The sequence below is a fragment of the Pinus tabuliformis genome, chromosome 3_1 (genome assembly GCF_031772625.1).
Source record: "Pinus tabuliformis cultivar Carrire ecotype Pingquan chromosome 3_1, CPIR1, whole genome shotgun sequence".
NCBI lineage: Eukaryota > Viridiplantae > Streptophyta > Pinopsida > Pinales > Pinaceae > Pinus > Pinus tabuliformis.
Genome location: NC_142301.1, coordinates 753,918,908 through 753,939,079, shown reverse-complemented (window position 1 = coordinate 753,939,079; position 20,172 = coordinate 753,918,908). Strand labels below are relative to the sequence as shown.

The window sequence follows — 20,172 nt, the reverse complement described above, 5'->3', positions numbered from 1 at the left end:
GAAACCCTTTGAGAGAAATTCTTTGTGTGTGCCTTTCTCTTCCACCCAACATTGGTTCTGCTATTGCAAACCGCTGCAAAACCGTCCTGCAACCAAACAAGGAATTTGCCCAACGAAAACACTGGACTACTGCTCCCTCTGTCTATTGGAATCACTTAATATGGCAAGTCTATTTTTTCTGCCCACTTGCACTAAAAAATTGAATTTCTCAACTAATTCGCACTCCTGGCTAGGCATTGCGCAACCCCCAGAAAAATGTCCTGCTGCTGTCCCTGCCTCTGCTTCTGAGCTTCCCCATCTAACAGTGTATTTTCCCACACAAACAACGAATAATTCACAACTGCAATTTTCACCAAATTAAATTTTGGGGAAGATAAACTGGAAACTGAGAAAATACTGGCACACACACAATAAATTTGACATAGTTATTTTTGGACAAAAGTCCCTAGAAAAACCCAACTTGGGAAAACCGGTTTATCAATTGAGTGATTTTATTATTAAGCAACAATGAAGTAATCTGAGTACAATCTATGGATGCCCAGTTGGCTATCCAATCAACAAGTATCTGACAAAAGTAATTAGAGAGAAAATTCTCTCACTCACTAAGCAATCCCAACACTGGTTCCTCCAGAAAAACTGGCTGTCCAAACCCTTGCGTAGGCCCTCTACGTAGTCCTTGCGTCATCTCTCGCACATGTGGCTCTGTTTAGCCTCTGATTAAGCTGTCCTGCTTGTCTCTGCTGCTGGAAGTGACTTTCCGAGCCTCTGGAAGACTTTCCTGTCTTCTGGAAGCTGAATCGACTTCCTCTCCAGCTAAATCGAATTGCTCTGCTGAAGCTTTTGCGCAACCCTTGCGCAACTTTTGCGTGGATTACTTTGTCACTTGCTGCTACCTCTCCGGATCATTGTCCCTGCCCCTCTTTGTCTCTGCGTCCCTTCTCTGGCTCGAACTCTTCCAGCAACTGCTATGTCTCTCTAGAAAATCTAACTGCCCAAGGAAATCGATCTCAAGTGTGTGTTCTCCATCTACCCATCGAACTCCTCTTATAATCTCCAGTTGGGACTTCAACGACCAAGATTAAAATATAATCAATGGCTGAAATCATATTTGGATCAATCTGTGCGAGTTTCTAGATGATTCACACTTTTTTCAATTAATACTGATTAATTAACCCCTTTTCCTAAGTTTAGACTTAGGAAATATTTAAAAATAGGCTAATAATCTAATTGAGACACTTCTAGGTGGAATTTCCAGAAACAATTTTTGGGTTATGGAGAACTCTTGTGTTTTAGCCTCTCCACAAAATTTCGAGACTAGAACACCTCTGATGCTACAAAAACTAGCATATATGATTGGTGTAAGGTGTTCCTTAATGACAATCATGCCTACATAAAAATTTAGTGGTTCCATCCCCTCTCTTGCCCTCATGTTTTGTTAGATGCTTTGACAAAGGTGTTAAGTTGTTAATGAAATTCATCTCTTTCCAAATTTTTTTCATGTTCATATAATGGGTAACTGTGAGTATGACATTTGTCCTCATCTTCTTTTTCATGCCTATTCCCCACCAACACCATTATAATCAAAATGAGAAGCATAAACCATAAGAACACTTTCTTCAAGCCTTACATTCGATTCCCATATGCAGTTTATTTCTTTCCCTTTCTTTCTCCAATTCTATCTTTATGCATTACTACCCACCTTTTGCTTAAGGCATTGTGGAGGGTCACCCCCCTTTGAACGTCTTCCTTTATGTAATGATCAATAGTTCATATATGAGAAAATATCCAACTTAAGGTGGTTGCAAAATTGAAATCCATACAAGATGTAAATATTAGCATAATTGATAATGATTGAATGAGATAATACAATGAGCCTTTTGATGCTACACTCATATGCATTGACTAATCATGATGGTGAAGGGTTGCATCTCTTAGCTTATTAACTATTATTATGATGTAATGTTTAGGGACATGTTCTTTACCCACTTTATCCTCTTTTGCATTATGGGCTTACACTTGTTTATTTGTTGCTAATTAGGAGATGTAAGCCTATTTTAGAATAAGGGAGAAGAAGGAATGGGATAGAATAGGAGAAGAAAAAAAAATCAACAAATGAACAATGCAATGATGTTACAAAAAACTACAACGAATGGGCTTTAGGATCACCTCTCTAGCTCTCTAGCTATTTGTAGTAGTAGAATGTGACTATTGTGCCTTCTTTCTCTCCTCCAAGCTCTCACAAATTTGCCTTCCTAAAAGATTAGCAAGAAGACTAAGACTCCAAACTCGATAACACAGAGATGAATAAAATGAGGAACGTAGAGAGGGAGAAGTGTTTTTGTTTCTCCCTTGTGTTTACCCTAAACCCTAAACTTACCCAAAGGTTCCACCTTTAAAAAATGTCTTTTTCCTGATTTCCTTGTGATGCACATAAACTTTGAGTGTTCAATAAAATAAATTATTTTATAAAAGAATGAATAATGAAAAATGAATGAATGATGTTACAATGAATGGGGCCTGGCTCAATATAGCCCAAGGCACCCTTACGAATAGTCATGACCATTTAGACATGACCCTTTAATTAATATTCGTTATATTTAATTATTATTATTGTTAGTTTTACTATTTATTTATTATTTATTACGTCGATAGGCGTGTCTATTTTGGAATAGGGCTTCTAGAATTTTAATTTAATTATAAAAAAATGTTAAGTGGATGGTAGGGATTTAACCTCCACGGAATATTCTAGAATATCCATAGTAGTATACACAAATCAAAGGTTGAGATTCATCTTCAAAGTAGTTATGCTATTTTTTCTCTAAATTGATTAATTAAAGAAAATGTCATATGAACAAGCGTCATATGAAGTGAGTTGTGGTTTTTTGGGCATGTGGTATTAATAAGACATGGTATTGACCCATGAAATTGTAACAAAACCTATTTATAGATTAAGAATCTCCATGGTAAAGTGGGTGTAAATCTTCACGATTAAGAAACTTGTTCCATGTTTTTTAAATGTATATATGTTTAACTTGTATAATAATAATAAAGTTATTATGTAGTTAGTTTTTATGATTTTTTAAATTTTAACAACATGAGACATATCAAGAAGTAAGTGTTTTTGCTTATTATGGATTGATGCCTATCGACTTTTATATGGATGTGCTAGTTATTAGGTGGATGGTAAAGATTTACTCCATTGAATAATATAGAATATTCTTAATTGTATGGACAAATCAAAGGTTCAGATCTATCTCCAAAGTAGTTATGCCATTTTTTGTGTTTTAACTTTTAATTAAATTGATTAATTAAAAAAATATCAAAAGAAAAAGTGTTACATGAAATGAATTATGGTTTTTTGGGTGTGTTGTATTGATAAGTCATGGTATTGCAACAAAGCCTATTTACAAATTAAGAATCACCATGGTGAAGTTTGGGTGAATCTCCATGGTTAAGAATCTCGTTACATGTTTACTTAAATTTATATATTATTATTATTATTTTTTATTTTTTAATTAATAATAATAATAATTTAAAATAAAGTTATAATTTAGTTAATTTTTATGGTTTTTTAAATTTTAGCAATGTGACATGTATCATGAAGTGTTTTGATGTTTATTATGGATTGATGCCTATCGGCGTTTATCAGTGATTTAATTTATATGGCTGTAGTAGTTTTATATATAACCTCAGGGGTGCACGTGTGGGGTTTGGGAGTGCTTAAAAGTGACAGGAGCATGGGGAGAGTGTGCGAGAGTGGGGGGAGTGTGGGGCATAGTGGGCTGCTCAGAATAGTGGCAGGGAGTGATATCTTAGTTGAAGGATCTTCTGTCAGTTGTGAGATATACTTGTTTCGTTGCACTAAATTACTACATCGGGGAAGGATATGTTGAATGGAAGCATTTATCATCTTTTTCTTAAAGAGATTGAATCAAGTCCCTTTCTGTGGACCGAAGGGAGACTTTTCAACTCCAAGGTAGTTAATTAGTTCCAAGTTCTTTCATTTACAAGAAACCAATTTCAATTACACATAACTACTGCGTTTGCCACTGCAACTAATGCATATCACTGTCACATGTTCACAACAGTTGCGCTTTGCACTAGTTGAAGGCTGCCTTGATTTAGTTGAATTGCAAAGTCAATGTCAAGTTGTTGAGTCACCAAGTCGAGTGAAATTTCTCGAAGGTATTGAAGTCACCAATCTGAATCAAAGTCGGCCTGGGTGTTGGGTCAGCTTGTCGGCATCAATGTTGATCCAGGATTGACTTGAGACAGATCACAACTAATGGATGTTGTATCCATTGTAGACAAGCTGAACCTATAGACTGCACAGAGAACAAAAACATGTAGACTGTTTCACTGTTCTAGATCGAAATGCTAACAAGCTTGCGGGTTGCAGTGACAGCATTGAAACTATATCATTTTCAGTTGTCCATACTGTGATTAACATCTTTCCAATGCTTAGAAGGATAGGTCCCTGTTGTCATGACCAGAAGAATCAGGACACTAAAAATATCGGACTTCTAGTTTACAGGGAATGAAATAAGTCAGCAATAACTGATTGAGAATCAATACATGTCTTATAGTTATAGGCCATGTTTTAAGAACAACAATTCATCAATTCCCTCTTGAATTTTCTTTCTGTTTAAAGATTGATATTAGTTTTGTTGAAGCCTGAAGGGGCTCGTATCCTGTTGAAATGCTGCTACCAGCTTAAAACATTTTGCGAGATCTGCTGATCATGCTAAAGTGAAAGCCATATTAACATCAAACCTGCTTTGACTGTGGGTCTTTCGAAATTATTATGCTTTCTGATACCATGAACAGTTAATGACGTGCAGGATTCAAGGCAAGAGATTGCCCAAAGAAGTATTTATGCTTCTGTTTCTACAGAATTAAATTTTGTAACAATGTTTGGGTGATGTTTTATATGAATTATGTTTGTTGACCCTTATGGGTACAACATATGTTCAGTAAATGCTGTAATTTGTTTTTCAAATATTGCATCTTTTTGTTACAAAGTCCTGATGTCCAATTTTGCAGGATCGTCTGAGAACTGAAATGGAGGCAGAAATAGGCAGATTGGGACGAGTGTCCTTAATTGAGCTTGCAGATATATTAGGAGTGGACTTATATCATGTGGAGAGACAGGCTGAATATATTGTTGCAAAGAATGCAGAACTAATGCTAGTGCAGGGAGAGATATTGTCAATTGTCTATTGGGACTCTGTAGCTGAGGAAATCAACGAAAGATTGCAAGAGTCTAGCCAAATCTCTTTGGCAGAACTTGCTTCCCAACTGCATGTTAGCTCAGAATTGCTAACTAGTATTTTGGAGCCTCGCCTTGGAACAATTGTAAGGCATTCTGTACTTGCATTCTTATTAGATATGAAAACATTAATCAATGACTAAATTAATTTTGCTGCGTATTGTTCTTCAAAAATGTTAATTATGTGCTTTTGCAGAGGAAGTATGTATTGCAGTAGAAGTATCTGTTTGGCAATTTACAGTACTTTGTACAAAGCCTCTATTCAGTTTAATAATATTCATTGGTATTTCTTCAAAATTGGAGGGCCATTTTTGTATTATTTTAAAATGTATTCAAGAAAGTTATGTAAATGCACCAGCGTTTGAATTCATTGACATTATTTGAAAGAAGGGTTTAGCTAGTGCTTGGCTACTGTTACCACTTTTTCTTAACAGATAAATGATTTTTATTAAATCTGAAGAGTGACCACATTAAGTAGGTTGATGGGATTTAAAAAGTATATCCAATGTAAATACATAGTAAGTACATCCAATTTAAATACATAGTGGGAGTTTAAAAGCAGCACTAGTTGCTACTTTATTAAAAGTAGAGAAATATCTAAAGTATCTATCTTAAAGAAGTATAAAAGGACATAAACAGTTCCAAAAAAAAAGTTATAATTTATAACAAGTACAAAGATAGGATGTCAAGGCATGCTGGAACTAGAGGTCAAGGCTGAATGAGGGGAAAGAGAAAGTGGCTCCTCTGTCAAGTCATCAACCACTGTGAATGGGCCATTGCACTCTTCGAGAATGACATCTAGACAATATCAAGGCTGAGGGGTTTGACCAGGGTTGCAGGAATCGCCCCCCCCCGGATCCTAACCCGGAACCGCGACCCGTGCGGAAGCGTTCCGGAATCTCCAAAGGAATCGCGATTCCGAATTTGAGGTGGCGCGCTTCCATGTTTTAAAAACGATTCCTGCCAATAAGGTTGCGTTGCCCCCGGAATCGCGCTTCGGAAGGCGATTCGGGCAAGAGGTGGCGCCACGCAACCTGCCCGGAAGCGCAACCCGCACGCCACCCGGGCGCAACCCGCACGCAACCCGCGGGGCAGCAAAATAAACATATATTTTTTTTAATTTCATTTAAAATTTAACTTAACTAAGCATGAGGGGGTGGGTTAGGGGTGGGTTAGGGTCACTTTAGGGTGAGTTTAGAAAAGAATAAAGCCCCCATTCTCTTCTCATTTTCTCACTTTGAGTTTATGAGAGTTGGAGAAGAGAAGAGAGGAGAGGAGAAGAGAAGAGAGGAAAGGAGAGGAGAAGAGAGGAGAAGAGAGGAGAGCTTGGAGGAGTGAAGAAGGAGGAGCTAGGAGAAGGAGGAGGAGCTTGGAGCAAGAGCTTGGAGGACTTCATCTACAAGAGCTAAAGAGGTAAGTTCAAACCCCAAACTCCCTTGTTTTTTTGAAAAAAAAATTGTATTTTTCTCCTCCCTCTCCTACTCTTTCCCATTGTTTCTACTTGCTCCTTTATTTACAGGTTGTCCACCACCTATATCCATATTCCAAGATGGTGTTCTTTTGGCTTCTATGTATCATTCCACTCTTGGTTTTAATGATGGCAAGGGTGAGGAATAGAGGGGAAGAGGAAGGGGATGAACTTGGTCCTAATAGTAGTGACCCAATGTATGATGAGGAGGAAGGGTTTGAAGAGGAAGGGGATGAACTTGAAGGGGACACTGAAGCACAAGATGGGAAAGGTACATCAAATCCCTTGTGGAACTATGTGACCAAACTTGAAGGGGGAAAGGGTGGTGGATCTTACAAATTTTTGTGCCCTCATGGTTGTCATGGAGGAAAACCATATACGGGTTCATATACCCGTCTGAGGAGGCATCTTTGTGGGGTGCTGGAGAGTGATGAAAAAAAGGGTTCTGTGGGGGTAACCATTTGCCCAAACATTTCAACTGAACAAAGACAAAAATACATCCAAATAGAGATGGCTGCACAACGAAAAAACAAGAAACAAAAAACTCATTCTGAATCAAGTGCAACCTCTAAATTTGGTAGTTGCCCATCTCCTCATGGTACTTTTGCAACCTCTGGAGGTAGAAAAACAATAGGGGATTTCCTTAATGTTGCTGGGAGGGATGATGTGGATGGAAAGATAGTCCGTTTTCTTTGTGCTTGCGGTGTACCATTCAATGTGCTTCGCTCTCCCTATTGGCATGAAATGGTAAAGGCCATCAATGAAGCCCCAAAATGATACAAGGCCCCCAACTATGAGAAAGCTAGAACAGTGTTATTAGAAAGAGAAAAAGCTAAGGTTCAAAGAGCTTTGACACGTTTTACACATGAGTGGGTGGATTCTGGGGTATCCATTGTATCAGATGGGTGGACAAATATTAAAAACCAACATTTGATAAATGTTCTTGGTGTTTCTTCTAGTGGTGCAGTATTTATTGCATCTCATGACTCCTCCTCCATCAGTGCAACTGCACAAAACATTGCAGATCTCCTATTGAAATCAATCAAAGATGTTGGTCCGAATAATGTGGTTCAAGTGATCACAGATAATGCAGCAAATTGTAAGTTAGCAGGAAAAATTATTGAGCGTACTCATCCACACATCTTTTGGTCTGGGTGCCTGGTTCACACATTGAACCTTTTGATGCATGATATTGTGAAACACAAAGATTGTGGGTGGATTGCTGAGGTTTACAGGAAAGGGAAACAGCTCATTAAATTCATCACAGGGCATACAGGGTAAACTACTTCTATGGCACTTACTCCAAGTTGCAATTGCTTAAAATTGCAAAGACAAGATTTGCTAGTTATTACCTCACCTTTAGGCGGCTAGTGAGGGTGAGACAAGCTTTAACTAATCTGGTGTGTGCTGAAACATGGGATGAAATTAACACTGACACAGATGGTGCTAATGAAGTCAAGGACACTGTTCTTGACAGTTACTTTTGGTCACAGGTTAAATATGTTTTGCAATTCACCAAACCAATTTATTACATGATCAAGTTTGCAGATTCAGATCGACCAGTAATTGGGGAGGTGTATGAGCAAATGGATAGCATGTTGGGGCAGATTAAAGACATTGTTGAGCCTAGAGATACCACCTTGTACAATTATATTCGTGAAGAGGTGGAAAACCGATGGGATATGCTAAATGTTCCATTGCATGCATTAGCATATGTTTTGACACCTAAATACTATCATCCATCATGGCTTTCAAAACCAGCACCTGGGGGGGGGAAGCAGGAAAAAACCACACCAAGATAAAGAGGTTCACGAAAAATATATGGCTGCATTGAGTAGATTAATCCCTGATAATGAGGAGGCTACATTGGTACGGAGACAGGTGAGCAACTATACGAGCAACACTGGTCCATTTGGGAGCATGCATGCAATTCAAGATCGAGAGCATTTTTCTGCTCTTGAGTGGTGGAACATGCATGGAGGGCCTACTCCACTTCTACAGAGTTTGGCATTGCGGGTGCTATCACAGGTGGTAAACACTTCTTCTGCAGAGAGGTGTTGGAGCTCTTATTCTTTCATCCACAGTGTTAAAAGGAACAGGTTGAATTTAGACCGGGCAGAGAGCTTGGTTTATGTTCATTACAACTTGCGATTGTTGTCCCATTACTGTGAAGATGCAAAGTCTAATAAAGACTTGTTGACTTGGGACAAGAATCCAGAGGAGCCCAATTTGGAGGATGGAGTGTTGCGACTAGAGCAATTAGAGGATTCTCTTATCCAGGTATGTCCATTGTGGTATGAATTTTCCAATTTTCCCTTATAAAGCATTTCTCTAATTCATGTTTTTAATTTTTTTGTTAACTAGTGTTTTTTTTTTTGCATGAATTTTTTGAGCGATTCTAGGATGATGACACGGGTGTTGATATGCCACAACCCCCACCCCCATCTGGTCCCTTGGTTTCTAGGTTCCATGGTTCAACACCAACGGCAGGGGGTTCTTCTTCATCAGTTCCAGTGCCACGACTTACACAGGGACCATCTTCTTCATTGCCACCACGTGGAGGCCCGCCATCACGTTCTATTCGTGGTGGAAGGAGGAGAGATTAGTAGATATATTCACAATCTACTTCTTTTTGTCATAGATTACTCATTAGACTTGTAGACTTGTGAATTTGAATTTTGAACCTTTTTGGCTTGGCGGTGACCAAGTGACATATTTTGTAAACATTATTATTTGAATTTTGGACATGACAAATGTTGACAGTTGCTCACTTGCTAGATAAATCATAATATGCTCTATGTTTTATGTTTTATAATATGCTTAAATGTTTTATGTTTTATAATATGCTTAAAAATTTGATGTATGTTTGTAATAGCTAGAATATAGATGATTGTTGTACATACTAGTAACTACAATGGAATCATGGATGCCATATCTATCTTGATTTATGCAAAAATATGCATGTTTTCATGTCTTCTACAATTAATTTGGTATTTGGGATGTTTGTTTTGAGTATAAATGCAAAAAAATATAAAAATATATATATATATAGCAGACGCTTCCGTGGACGCTTCGCTTCCTAGATTTTTGGAAAATGACGCTTCCGCGCTCCGCGCTTCCGCTTCGCTCCCGCTTCGTGCAACATTGGGTTTGACTATGTGATCCTAGGAGCACTTGAGAGAGGAGGTACATCATTCCCGACTTCCAATATCGGGGGAAAGAAACTCTGAATGGGGAAGTGGCTGCTTGATTGAACATGGAGATTAGTACTCCATGAGGTGGGACTATAATTTTGGGACCTCCTAGAGATGATATGTTTTATTGTTTGCTGGTGTTTGTATTAGGGTTTGGAGCCAGAGCTCCATAGAAGTCTTGAGAAGGTTAGTTGATCCACTTTGGGGGTTTGAGGGGGATGGTGGGTGAGAGGAGACTTGAGTTCTCACTAATTTGGTTTTTGCAGTGGCATGGTCCTCAATCTACTCTTTGCTACCTTGAGTGGACAAAACAATGACGAAGCAAAAGGTGATTGCCTTGATTGCTTTGGCTAGGGCAATATATGTAGGCATTGCGTTCAATGCCTGGAAGTCTCCCTCATGAAGAGCGTCAAGTATCGTTGGTCTTGATAAAGAAACAATATGGAAAAGGCCTCTTGAGTCCCAGTAAAGGAAGTAATACCCCGCTTTGATCTCATCATATAAGAAACTTGAGAATGAGATGTTCACCCAACTTAGTCTATTGTAGTTTGTAAGCTAAGTCACATGACACGAGGAAACGAAAATACAAGTATCCAACATGTGATGCGGTGATCCCCCGGAACATGACACGAAGGACATGCTATATGCTATATATTAAAAAAATAGTGAATTACACATAAAATATGAAATATATAAAATGTTTACATGATGATGATATAAATTCAATCACACAACTAATGCATATAAGTTTATAACCAAAATTGCATTAAGTCCAATCCATCTCTGAACAAAGAATACATCACTAAAGAGGCCCTAAAAGCCTTGTATAGTACCAAAAAAGTCATGCTACAACAATTAAATAGTACTGCATATCATCAAAATCATTGCCTATATGTAATGTTCCCTTATATTTAATTGCCCCAGAGAGGACGAAGTAGCCTATCCAACCCTGTAAGCTATAGTCATTGATAAAGGGGGAAACCCATTATCCAATGTTTTGGGGCAACATTGGGTACATTTGGGGTAATTGGTGCAAATCTTGTGGAGGAACTGAGAATTGGGGACAAGTGAAGGGAAACTTGTAACCCCTCACACTAAAATAAGGAGAAGAAACCCCATAAGAAATCTATAAATAAGAGAGATGAAATCATTTCATCATCATTGATTGATTGGATATATCTGTCATGTGAGCGGAGGCTCTGAGGGTTTTAAGGCCCCTGCTTCTCTTGATTAGTTTCGGTGGTGATGATTCCACCCTAGCTAATCTTCTCTATCTCTCCAAAATTGTTTGACATAATTCTTTGAGGCTTTTTTTCATTTGGTTTTTGGTGAAGAATAATTTGGTGGGTTATACATTGCAGTATAATACCTTGAGACGTCTCTCATCTGGTTGTGGCAAGCAAGAACATTTTGTGGAGGTTATCCGAGGCATATTTCTTATCTGCGACAATACAAGGGTTTTGAAAAAGACCTTTTTTGTGGCTTGGATAGGGCAGTTTGGAGATTGCTTGTGATTGCATTGAAGGAGGAGCGAGGATTGTCCCTCCCCAAAGCAGATCGAAACTCGGATTTGGGCCTACAACCAACCCTAAAGGGTATGTTTCTGAGGCAACAAGTTATTCATTTCAGCCACAAAACCTTCAAAAGCCAAGATGAGATTATTCCGGGATAACGATCCCTTATCCACTTATAAGTTAGCCTATTCTGTGGCACCAAGAGCTAACCTAGAGTAATCTGGGGCAGTGAGGACCCTCTCTAGGGTTTATCTCTATCTGCATGAGGGTTTGGAAGGGTTGTGAGCAGTATAGAAAGTTCTTGGGGTCCCTTTAGGGCTACAAATCATTACATGGAGGTAGCGGATCTCGTCAACTTACGTGGCTCTTCCAAGCACATCATAGGGTAGCAAAGGGTTGTCTCAAGTAGCTAAAGGGGCGACTCACATCTTGTGGATTAGGAGGTTGGTTGGGACAACAGGTCAAGTCTAACAACTAGTGACAAGTCACAACTAGGAGACAATAAGATGATTGATTTCTGAAGCTGGGTACAAGGTCAGGACGAATTAGTAGGCTAGTAGAATAGCTAGTAATTTAGCAGTTATATGCATGTCAATTGTAGTGTGAATATTGAAGGATTGTGGGCTAAATCCCATATGTATGTAGCCCTAGTTTCATGTTCATGATTTGTGGCTGGTTTGAAATGCAATCTCCGGTATACTACTGCCCCTAGTTGTCCAGTGCTATCACTGCATTAGGGAGTAAACCTGTGAGAGCTATAAATTGGTGTATTCTATTGATGTTGCTTATATATTCATTAGGGAAAATTGTAAATGATGCTATAATTTTAGAGCAATATTCTCTTATGTTCTTAAATCCCTAAGGGAAAAAATTCCCTAAGAACATTGTAGTGGTGCATCCTGTTAGCTTGTGAGCATATGAGCTTTGTATGCTTCCAAAAGATAGGAGTAATGTTACAATAAGGAGGAAAAAGGTTACCCACAGTTCATCCATGGAGGACAAAGGAGATAAAGATCCTACTAACCTCTTGCATGTACTAATTCAAGGGTAGCAACAAATAGCCCAACTGTTAACATAGGGGCAACAACAGATAGCCCAAGGACAACAACAAATGACTTAGTATTTTGCCTAGTTCATGGGAAATCTAAACAACCTAGGTAACAATGCTGCTAATGGAATGAATGTTGGTAATAAGATTGGTGTTGAAAGGAGAAACGACCATAATTCTAGCTCTTTTAATATCTTTGCACAATATAATGTAGGGACAAACAATGGAAGGATTCATAGACCCTTAATTCCCTAATTTTTAGATGGTTAGAGGACGACAACCTAAGGAGAAGCAAAACATAATGGAAATTTTGATTAATGTTTTTTAGGTGTATGCAACACTAGGAGAAAATGTACGGGTAGCCATGACGTTTCAAGAGTTTAGCAACATCAAATACAAGAATAGACCTAGGGCACAACAAAATCATGATCTGATGCGTAAGGTAGGTAAACTGGCCGTCCCCTCTTTCGATGGATCATCCAAGTGCTCAACAAGGGCTTGGGTGCAAAAGCTAGACACCAAAATCCAAATTAATCCAATGTTGGAAGAAAATATTATCAAATTTGCCACATTTCATTTGGAGGAGGGAGCACATGAATGGTGGTACCATGGATTGGTCACCTTAGTGCACTCCAACGTAACCTCATATGTGCACTTTACTCAAATTTTGATTGATTGTTTCGACCAGAAGGATCTTGATATACATTTCAGAGAGCTAGCACAACTGAAGTAGACTGGGACACCAAAGTCCTACATCTTAGAATTCTAGTAGTTAGCAGTCATGGTGACCGATATTTTTGAGCAAAGGTCGATTATGCTCTTCATGGGCTGAACCACTACGTGGGTGGGTCAAGGCTTTCCAAACCCACCACATTGCATGACCGATATTTTTGAGCAAAGGTTGATTATGCTCTTCATGGGCTGAACCACTACATGGGTGGGTCAACGCTTTCAAACCCACCACATTGCATGATGACGTCATCAAGGCACGAGATATAGGAGATGCGACACCAAAGGTGAAACCACTAATCCCTTCAAAGTGATGATTTTTGTAGCATTGAGAGGTATTCCCGCATCCCAAAGAGGTCTCCAATTCGGCCTAAGAATTTTTTTTTTTTTTTTTTTTGGGGCACCATGTTGGCACAAGTAGACAAGTCGGCCCAGTTCATGAAAGGGTGTGTCCCTTGGTTTAATTTACCCCCATTCGACTAGTATATGTAGATGATGTACCTCATTTTATCCACCATGCAAGTGAGTTTCTTCTTCAACTTTATGAGGTCTCTTGGATAGCCGCACGTGTGGAGAAAATGGGGATGAGTTGACTGTTTGACAGAGTTTGACCCGAGCTGATTGAACTATTTTGGGCCAAGTTTGACCAGAGTTGATTGAGTTGAAGGAGGGTCAAACATGTGCAAGAATTTGAATGTAGTTGACAACAGGAGCTGTAGGGCCAAAGTTTGACCGCAAGCTGACTATTTGACTAGCGTTGACTTCTGAGCATTTTGGTTGGTTTGACTAGTCTTAACTTGTTGCTACTTTAACCAGGTTTTGACTATTATTTGGATTTGTACTTGGCACAAAATTCTAGAAAAATTATTGACTTGTATACTTTGCTGAAGAATAATTTCTTCTAAGAAAAGTTGTTGGGTTTTCTCCCAAGGTTGGGTTTTGTAGGATAAAAATATTGTCTCTATTGCGCATGGCTGTCTTTCTATGATATTTATTGTTTCTGCTGCATTTACTATTGATATTTTTTTTAAGTGTAATTGCTTGATGATATCAGTGGCATAAGAACTGTTGTCGCGCAAATTGACACGACAACGCTCAGACCGGGGGCTGTCACTCTGATCCCCGATCCCTCCGTTTAAGCCTGTCTCCCGCGGCTAAGGGGGGTAGTCCCTGTGAGATGATGAGACCAACTGTCGACCAGTTGGTTGGGAGACACGAGATACGATATAAAAAGGACTCGATGGATTTGATTAATTTAGCAGACCAGTGCCTTAAGAGATTATTATTGCAATGATTACTTGTTAAATGATAAGAAAGAATGATCGTGAACAACAATCATTTGTCATCAAAAGGTATCAGCGAAGTCACATAACCAAAACAATATCCAGCGACTGAGAAATGCTTAAAACCACCATGAGAATCATGAATTATTAACCAGACATCATATTCGTATCTCGACTTGAAAAATTTCAGATCTCAGCATGAGAGATATAACATGAAAAACCAGTCGACAGTTGGTCTCATCATCTCACAGGGACTACCCCCCTTAGCCGCGGGAGACAGGCTTAAACGGAGGGATCGGGGATCAGAGTGACAGCCCCCGGTCTGAGGGTTGTCGTGTCAATCCGCGCGACAACAAGAACACTGTGTGAAAATCATTAAGTAGTAATTATTTGGCAGAAAATAGTATTTTGTTGTGCTTTTGTAGAAAAGTTAACATGATTTCAGAGCTTTGTTGAAAGAGCATTCATTGAAGTCATCTTGATTGTTTTTTGGATCTCTTGTCAAAATGGCACCAAGTCTCAGAGTTGAAGACAGGTTAGATGGTGCCATCAACTTCAGATCTTGGAAGACCAGGATACTCCTTATCTTGGAAGAAAATGAGCTTCAGGATCATGTGGAGAAAGTTATTCTAGAGCCAGAGTGAGCCAAGGAGATAAGCAAGTATAAGCATGAAGCCAAGGCAAAGAGATTCTTGGTAGATTCCATAAAGGACCACTTGATTGCTCATGTTGCTACAATGAAGACTGCCAAGGAAGTATATGATGCTCTGTTAGGGTTGTATGAAAGCAACGACACTAATAGGGAGTTAACCTTGAGATATCATCTTTGTAATGTCATGATGACTAGATCAGATTTTGTTGTCTCGTATCTTATGAGAGTCTCCTAGATCAAAGATAAGCTTGTAACTATTGGAGATAACATTGATGATATAGAGCTAGCTATAATGATTGACTCTCAATGGATTTCCTTCCTCATGGGAGCCATTTATTCAGAAAATTTGTGCGCGAGAAAATCTGCCTTCATTTGATAAGTTGTGGACTGATTGTGTCCAAGAGGAGACTAGATTGCTCCTCTAGGAATAACTTGCAGAATCCGCAGGATGAAGAAACTCAAGCTCTTGCAACTCATACAAGGAAAGGAAAAGGAAGAAGGAACTTTGGAAAGTTTGATAAGAAGAATACAGGTAGAAGACCCACTCTTGTTTAGGATCAAAAGAAGAAGGATATGTCAAAGATCAAGTACTTCATTTGTCATGATTTTGGACATTATGCCTCCCAGTGTCTTGAGAAGAAAAGGAAGGGAAAGCAACATGCAACAAAAAATGTTGATTGATGATGATGATGAGCATCCACCTCAGAAGAAGTCAAAGGAATTCTTCCTTTAGGAACTGCTACCAGTAATGTTTGTGGACAGTTGTGCCTCTAGGCACATGACAGGTTTTCGAGTTTCTCTTATAGATTTGTCAGAGAGGGAGTTGACAATTTCTTAGCAGTTTCTTCCTTAATCAAGAGATAAGTACTTCATATTTTTCTCCCTTGATTATTATTATTATTTTTTATTTTTGGTCAACCTCTTGTCTTTGTATTTTTCTTGGTATGATCTTTTCTTCCATGGCCTCTTGAATGGAGTTTGTAGAAAGGAAGAATAGGTACATTGTGGAGGCTTCCAAGGCGATGATTCACGCAACATATGGCAACATAGAAGTGAGTTTTTTTGGCAAGAGGGTTCTCCCAGAAAGGGAGTGGACTATGAGGATATTTTTTCTGCTCCAGTCACCAGATGGTCAGGTTTTTGGGCTCGAGCATAGACGCAACAAGAGTGATTGATGCTCGAAAGGGAGGATTGTATAGATTGTTAAGACATCCAAGATCATGCCAGGTGACCAAAAGAGCTTCCAGTTCCGAGGGAGCAAACAATTAGGTAGAATTGAAGGAGCAACCTTCCAAGAGGATGTCATGGGTTGAGATTGTCAGACTAGATGCTCAAAGACAAGAGGTCTCTAGGAGCAGTATGTCTTCTATGAGGAGACCATGCCAGAGAATAGGATATGCTTCAGTGACAAAGGGAGTAGTGGTGGCAGAGGGGGCAACCACGATTACCACAGGAGGATCTGCTTTAGTGTCAGAGAGAGCACCCAGTTAGGGTGACTCGAAAGCAACTATGGTCATGGATCTAGTAAAAGGAAGCTAGCCAGTTTATGGTTGAGCCAAGACATGCGGTGAAATATTTGTTGAGGTCCCATCGTGGTACAATTGGATATGGTTTGAGATATGTCTCGGGTGGTGAAGTGAGGCTGCAGGGATATAAAGATTCAGATTGGGCCAGAAGTGCAGAGGATAGAAAATGCATCTTGGGGTGCTGCTTTAGCTTGGGATCGATTATGATATCTTGGTTTAGGAAGGAAGCAAACAGTTGTCGCACTTAGTACAATAGAGGCGAGGTATATTGCTGCCAGTGTTGCAGGTTGTGAAGCAATGTGGCTTTGAAGGCTTCTTGCAACAACAAGACTATTTGATTAGGTCAGTTCATCCGAGACATGGTGCAGAGGGAAGTAGTGAAGCTATAGTACATATCCACAGATGAGCAGATTACAGACATTCTCACCAAGCCTCTATCTAGAGCGAAGTTTGTATACTTCAGAGACAAGCTTCGCGTGATGCAAAATGTCTCCCTTGTTGAGAGGGACAGTTGATGTCTTCGCAGGATCCGGCAAACCATCTCCTGAGAATCAAAAATGTGTTGGAAATCAGGAGGTTTTGATTTATTATCAGATTTCCATTACATGATAATTACTTGTGAGACTGTTAGCAATTTAATTATTAAGTTTTTCTTCCTTCATCAAGCAATTACCATAAAACATAAAGATCACAAAAGACAATAGAACACAAAATATAGGCTCCAAGCTAGGGCAAATTCCCTCCAAGCGGAAAACCCATAAAATCTCTTCTTATAGAATCAAATCAATTGAGAAATCCAATGCCCAACACCGCAAAAAATTCCTCCTCTAGATGCCAAGTTAAACCTTCCTTTCTTCTAGCAGAATCATCAACAAGAGACCAACAACAAGAGGCAGCCCGAGACAAATTTTCCACAAACCCTAGCTTCAAGAAGAGATCCATTCTCTCAGACTTAGTCCTCCACTTCTTCGCTGCCCTTCTCTGTGATATTTCAGATCAAAATCCATCCAAGTGTGTCCAAATGAGCTCCATCTACCCCTTATTTATATAGATTAGAGGGGGTGTGAATAAACACGTCCATTGGGGCGGAGCCAACTTGTCATGTAGGGCTGACTTGGCATCTAGAGGGGTTTCTGTCCCAAAATTTACATTTAAAAATTCTTTTTCTTTTTCTTTTACAGTAGGTCCAAAATAGGACTTTGACTCTTTACCTTGGAAACCTAGAAGCATGAAGAACATGCTTGTCTAGAAAAATAATAATAATTTCCTTTTTCTTTCTACATAATGGTACAAATTATGAAGGCTGAACTAGTTACATTCTCCAACAAGACGGACTTGGCTGGGTCATGTGCATTTGACCAGGGACATGGATACATTCACCTGAGTAGCCATGAAGGACTTTGGTTGGGCCATGCTGATTTGGCCAGGGGTGAATGGTCTAGGGGCAGATCCTCTCTTGAGAAGCCATGAAGGACTTTGGCTAGGTCATGTTGATTTGACTAGAGGAGATTGATACATTTACCTAAGGAGCCATAAAGGACTTTGGCTGGGCCATGTTGATTTGGCTCGTGGTAAATGGCCCAAGATACCCACATTCCCTACTTCAGGATGGAATGATTTATAGACATGCATCAACATAGCAAGCTCATGGACTTATCTTATAAAGGAGAAATTTCAGCAAAGGGAAAATCTATTACAGCTAAGGAGAATACCTCCTTCGCTAAGAGGAAGTGTTGATTTTTGTAGCATCAGGAGGTATTCTCGCATGTCAAAGAGGTCTCCTAGTAGGCCTAAGAAAATTAAAATTAAAATTTATTTTTGAAGCACCAAGTCAGTCCAACTCATTAAAGGTGGTGCCCCTTGGGTTAATTTACCCTCATTCGATTAGTATATATAGATGATGTGACATCTTATTTTCTCCACCATGCAAGTGATTTTCTTCTTCACCTTTCTGAGGCCTCTTGGACGATCACATGTGTGGAGAAAGGAGTTGACTGTTTGATGGAGCTGTTTCTCTTTCTATTTGCTTGAGTTTGATTGAATTGTTTTTGGTCGAGTTTGACCAGAGTTGACAGAGCTAGAGGAGGGCCGCATGCGCGCATGAATTTGATTGTAGTTGATCACAAGAGGCGCATGGTTGAGGTTTGACTACATGCTGACTGCTTGACCAGTGTTGAATTCCAAGCTTTTTGGCTAGTTTGACCAATGTTGACTTGGTGCTATTTTGACCAGGTTTTGACTGGTATTTGGATTTGTACTTGGCACATATTTCTAGACAAATTGCTGATTTATAAGCCTTGCTGAAGAGTGATTTCTCCTATGAAAAGTTGTTGGTTTTCTCCAAAGGTTGAGTTTCCCAAGGTAAAATATTTTCTCTATTGTGCATGGCGGTTTTTCTATGTTCTTTACTGTTTTTGCTACATTTACTATTGGTATTTTTTGAAGTGTAATTGCTCGATGATATCAATGGTATAAGAATATTGTGTGAAAATCATTAGGTAGTGATTATTTGGCAGAAAATAGTAGTCTATTGTTCTCTTGTAGAAAAATCAACACAAAGGACAAGGACAAGAAGTCATTTTAGAAAGATGGAACCAGGAAGGATTGGTTGGATGAAGAGACTCGAAATGAATTAAGGAGGAAAAAAATCTGTTTCACTTGCAAGGAACCATGGGAACTTGGTCATAGATGTTTGGGAAAGGGAAAGATTCACTACATTGAAGTGGTGTACAACAGTGACAATGAAGATGATACAACACTGACACCAAGCAAGGAGTCTAGTAGTTCCGGAGAAGAACCATCCCTTGAGGATGCTAAGGGAGACAAGAAGCCACGTACAAGAGTTGAAGTAGGTGTTATCGCCTCTCTCTCTAGAGTTCCTAAATATTACACCTTCAAAATCAAGGGTGTCATATGAGGACAACAAATCATAGCGTCGGTTGATGATGGACTTACTTACAACTTCATTGATGCAACTGTGGTGGTAAGGAGAGGCATTCCTACAAAGGAATTCAGGGGCTTCGAAATAAGGGCAACTGATGGGTATAACATGACATGCACATAGTGTTAGTTTCTATAGCATCGAATGTGTTCTAGCCACAAAATTTGGTGGAGAGGCTAGAATAAATAAGATCTCCAAAACCCAGAAATCGTTTCTCACAATTCCACCCAGAAGAATCTCAATTAGATTAGTAACCGATTTTTAAATATTTCCTAATTCTAAACTCAGGGAATATGGTTAATTAATCAATATTAATTGAGATAAGGTGAGAATAGTCTAGAAACTCACACATATCGACTTCAAGATGATTGTAGCCCTTGATTAAGATTTAATCTTGGCCGTTGGAGACCCAACAGAGGATTATACGAAGAAGTCGATGGGCACTTGGAGAAAATACATCAACAATTTGATTTCCTTGGCAGATCGATTTGCAGAGAGCAACAGTAGTTGTCAGAGAGCCGAAGATTGAAGCAAAGACAATGAGGATT

General features: G+C 39.2%; 2 protein-coding genes across 2 annotated transcripts in view; both read left to right on the top strand.

Annotated features, from left to right (window-relative positions):
- The window catches only part of LOC149189565 (E3 UFM1-protein ligase-like protein), a 331,641-nt gene that overhangs the window by 44,056 nt on the left and 267,413 nt on the right, over nt 1-20,172 (top strand). The window contains exon 2 of the mRNA XM_089411846.1: nt 5,044-5,355. Within this exon, the coding sequence (XP_089267972.1) occupies nt 5,044-5,355 (312 nt within the window). The remainder of the gene's footprint in view (nt 1-5,043; nt 5,356-20,172) is intronic.
- LOC149189566 (uncharacterized) lies at nt 7,266-9,492 on the top strand. Its single transcript, XM_089413236.1, has 2 exons — nt 7,266-9,017; nt 9,140-9,492. Exons 1-2 carry the CDS (start codon nt 8,559-8,561, stop codon nt 9,341-9,343), a joined length of 663 nt encoding a protein of 220 aa, XP_089269362.1. The 5' UTR covers nt 7,266-8,558; the 3' UTR covers nt 9,344-9,492.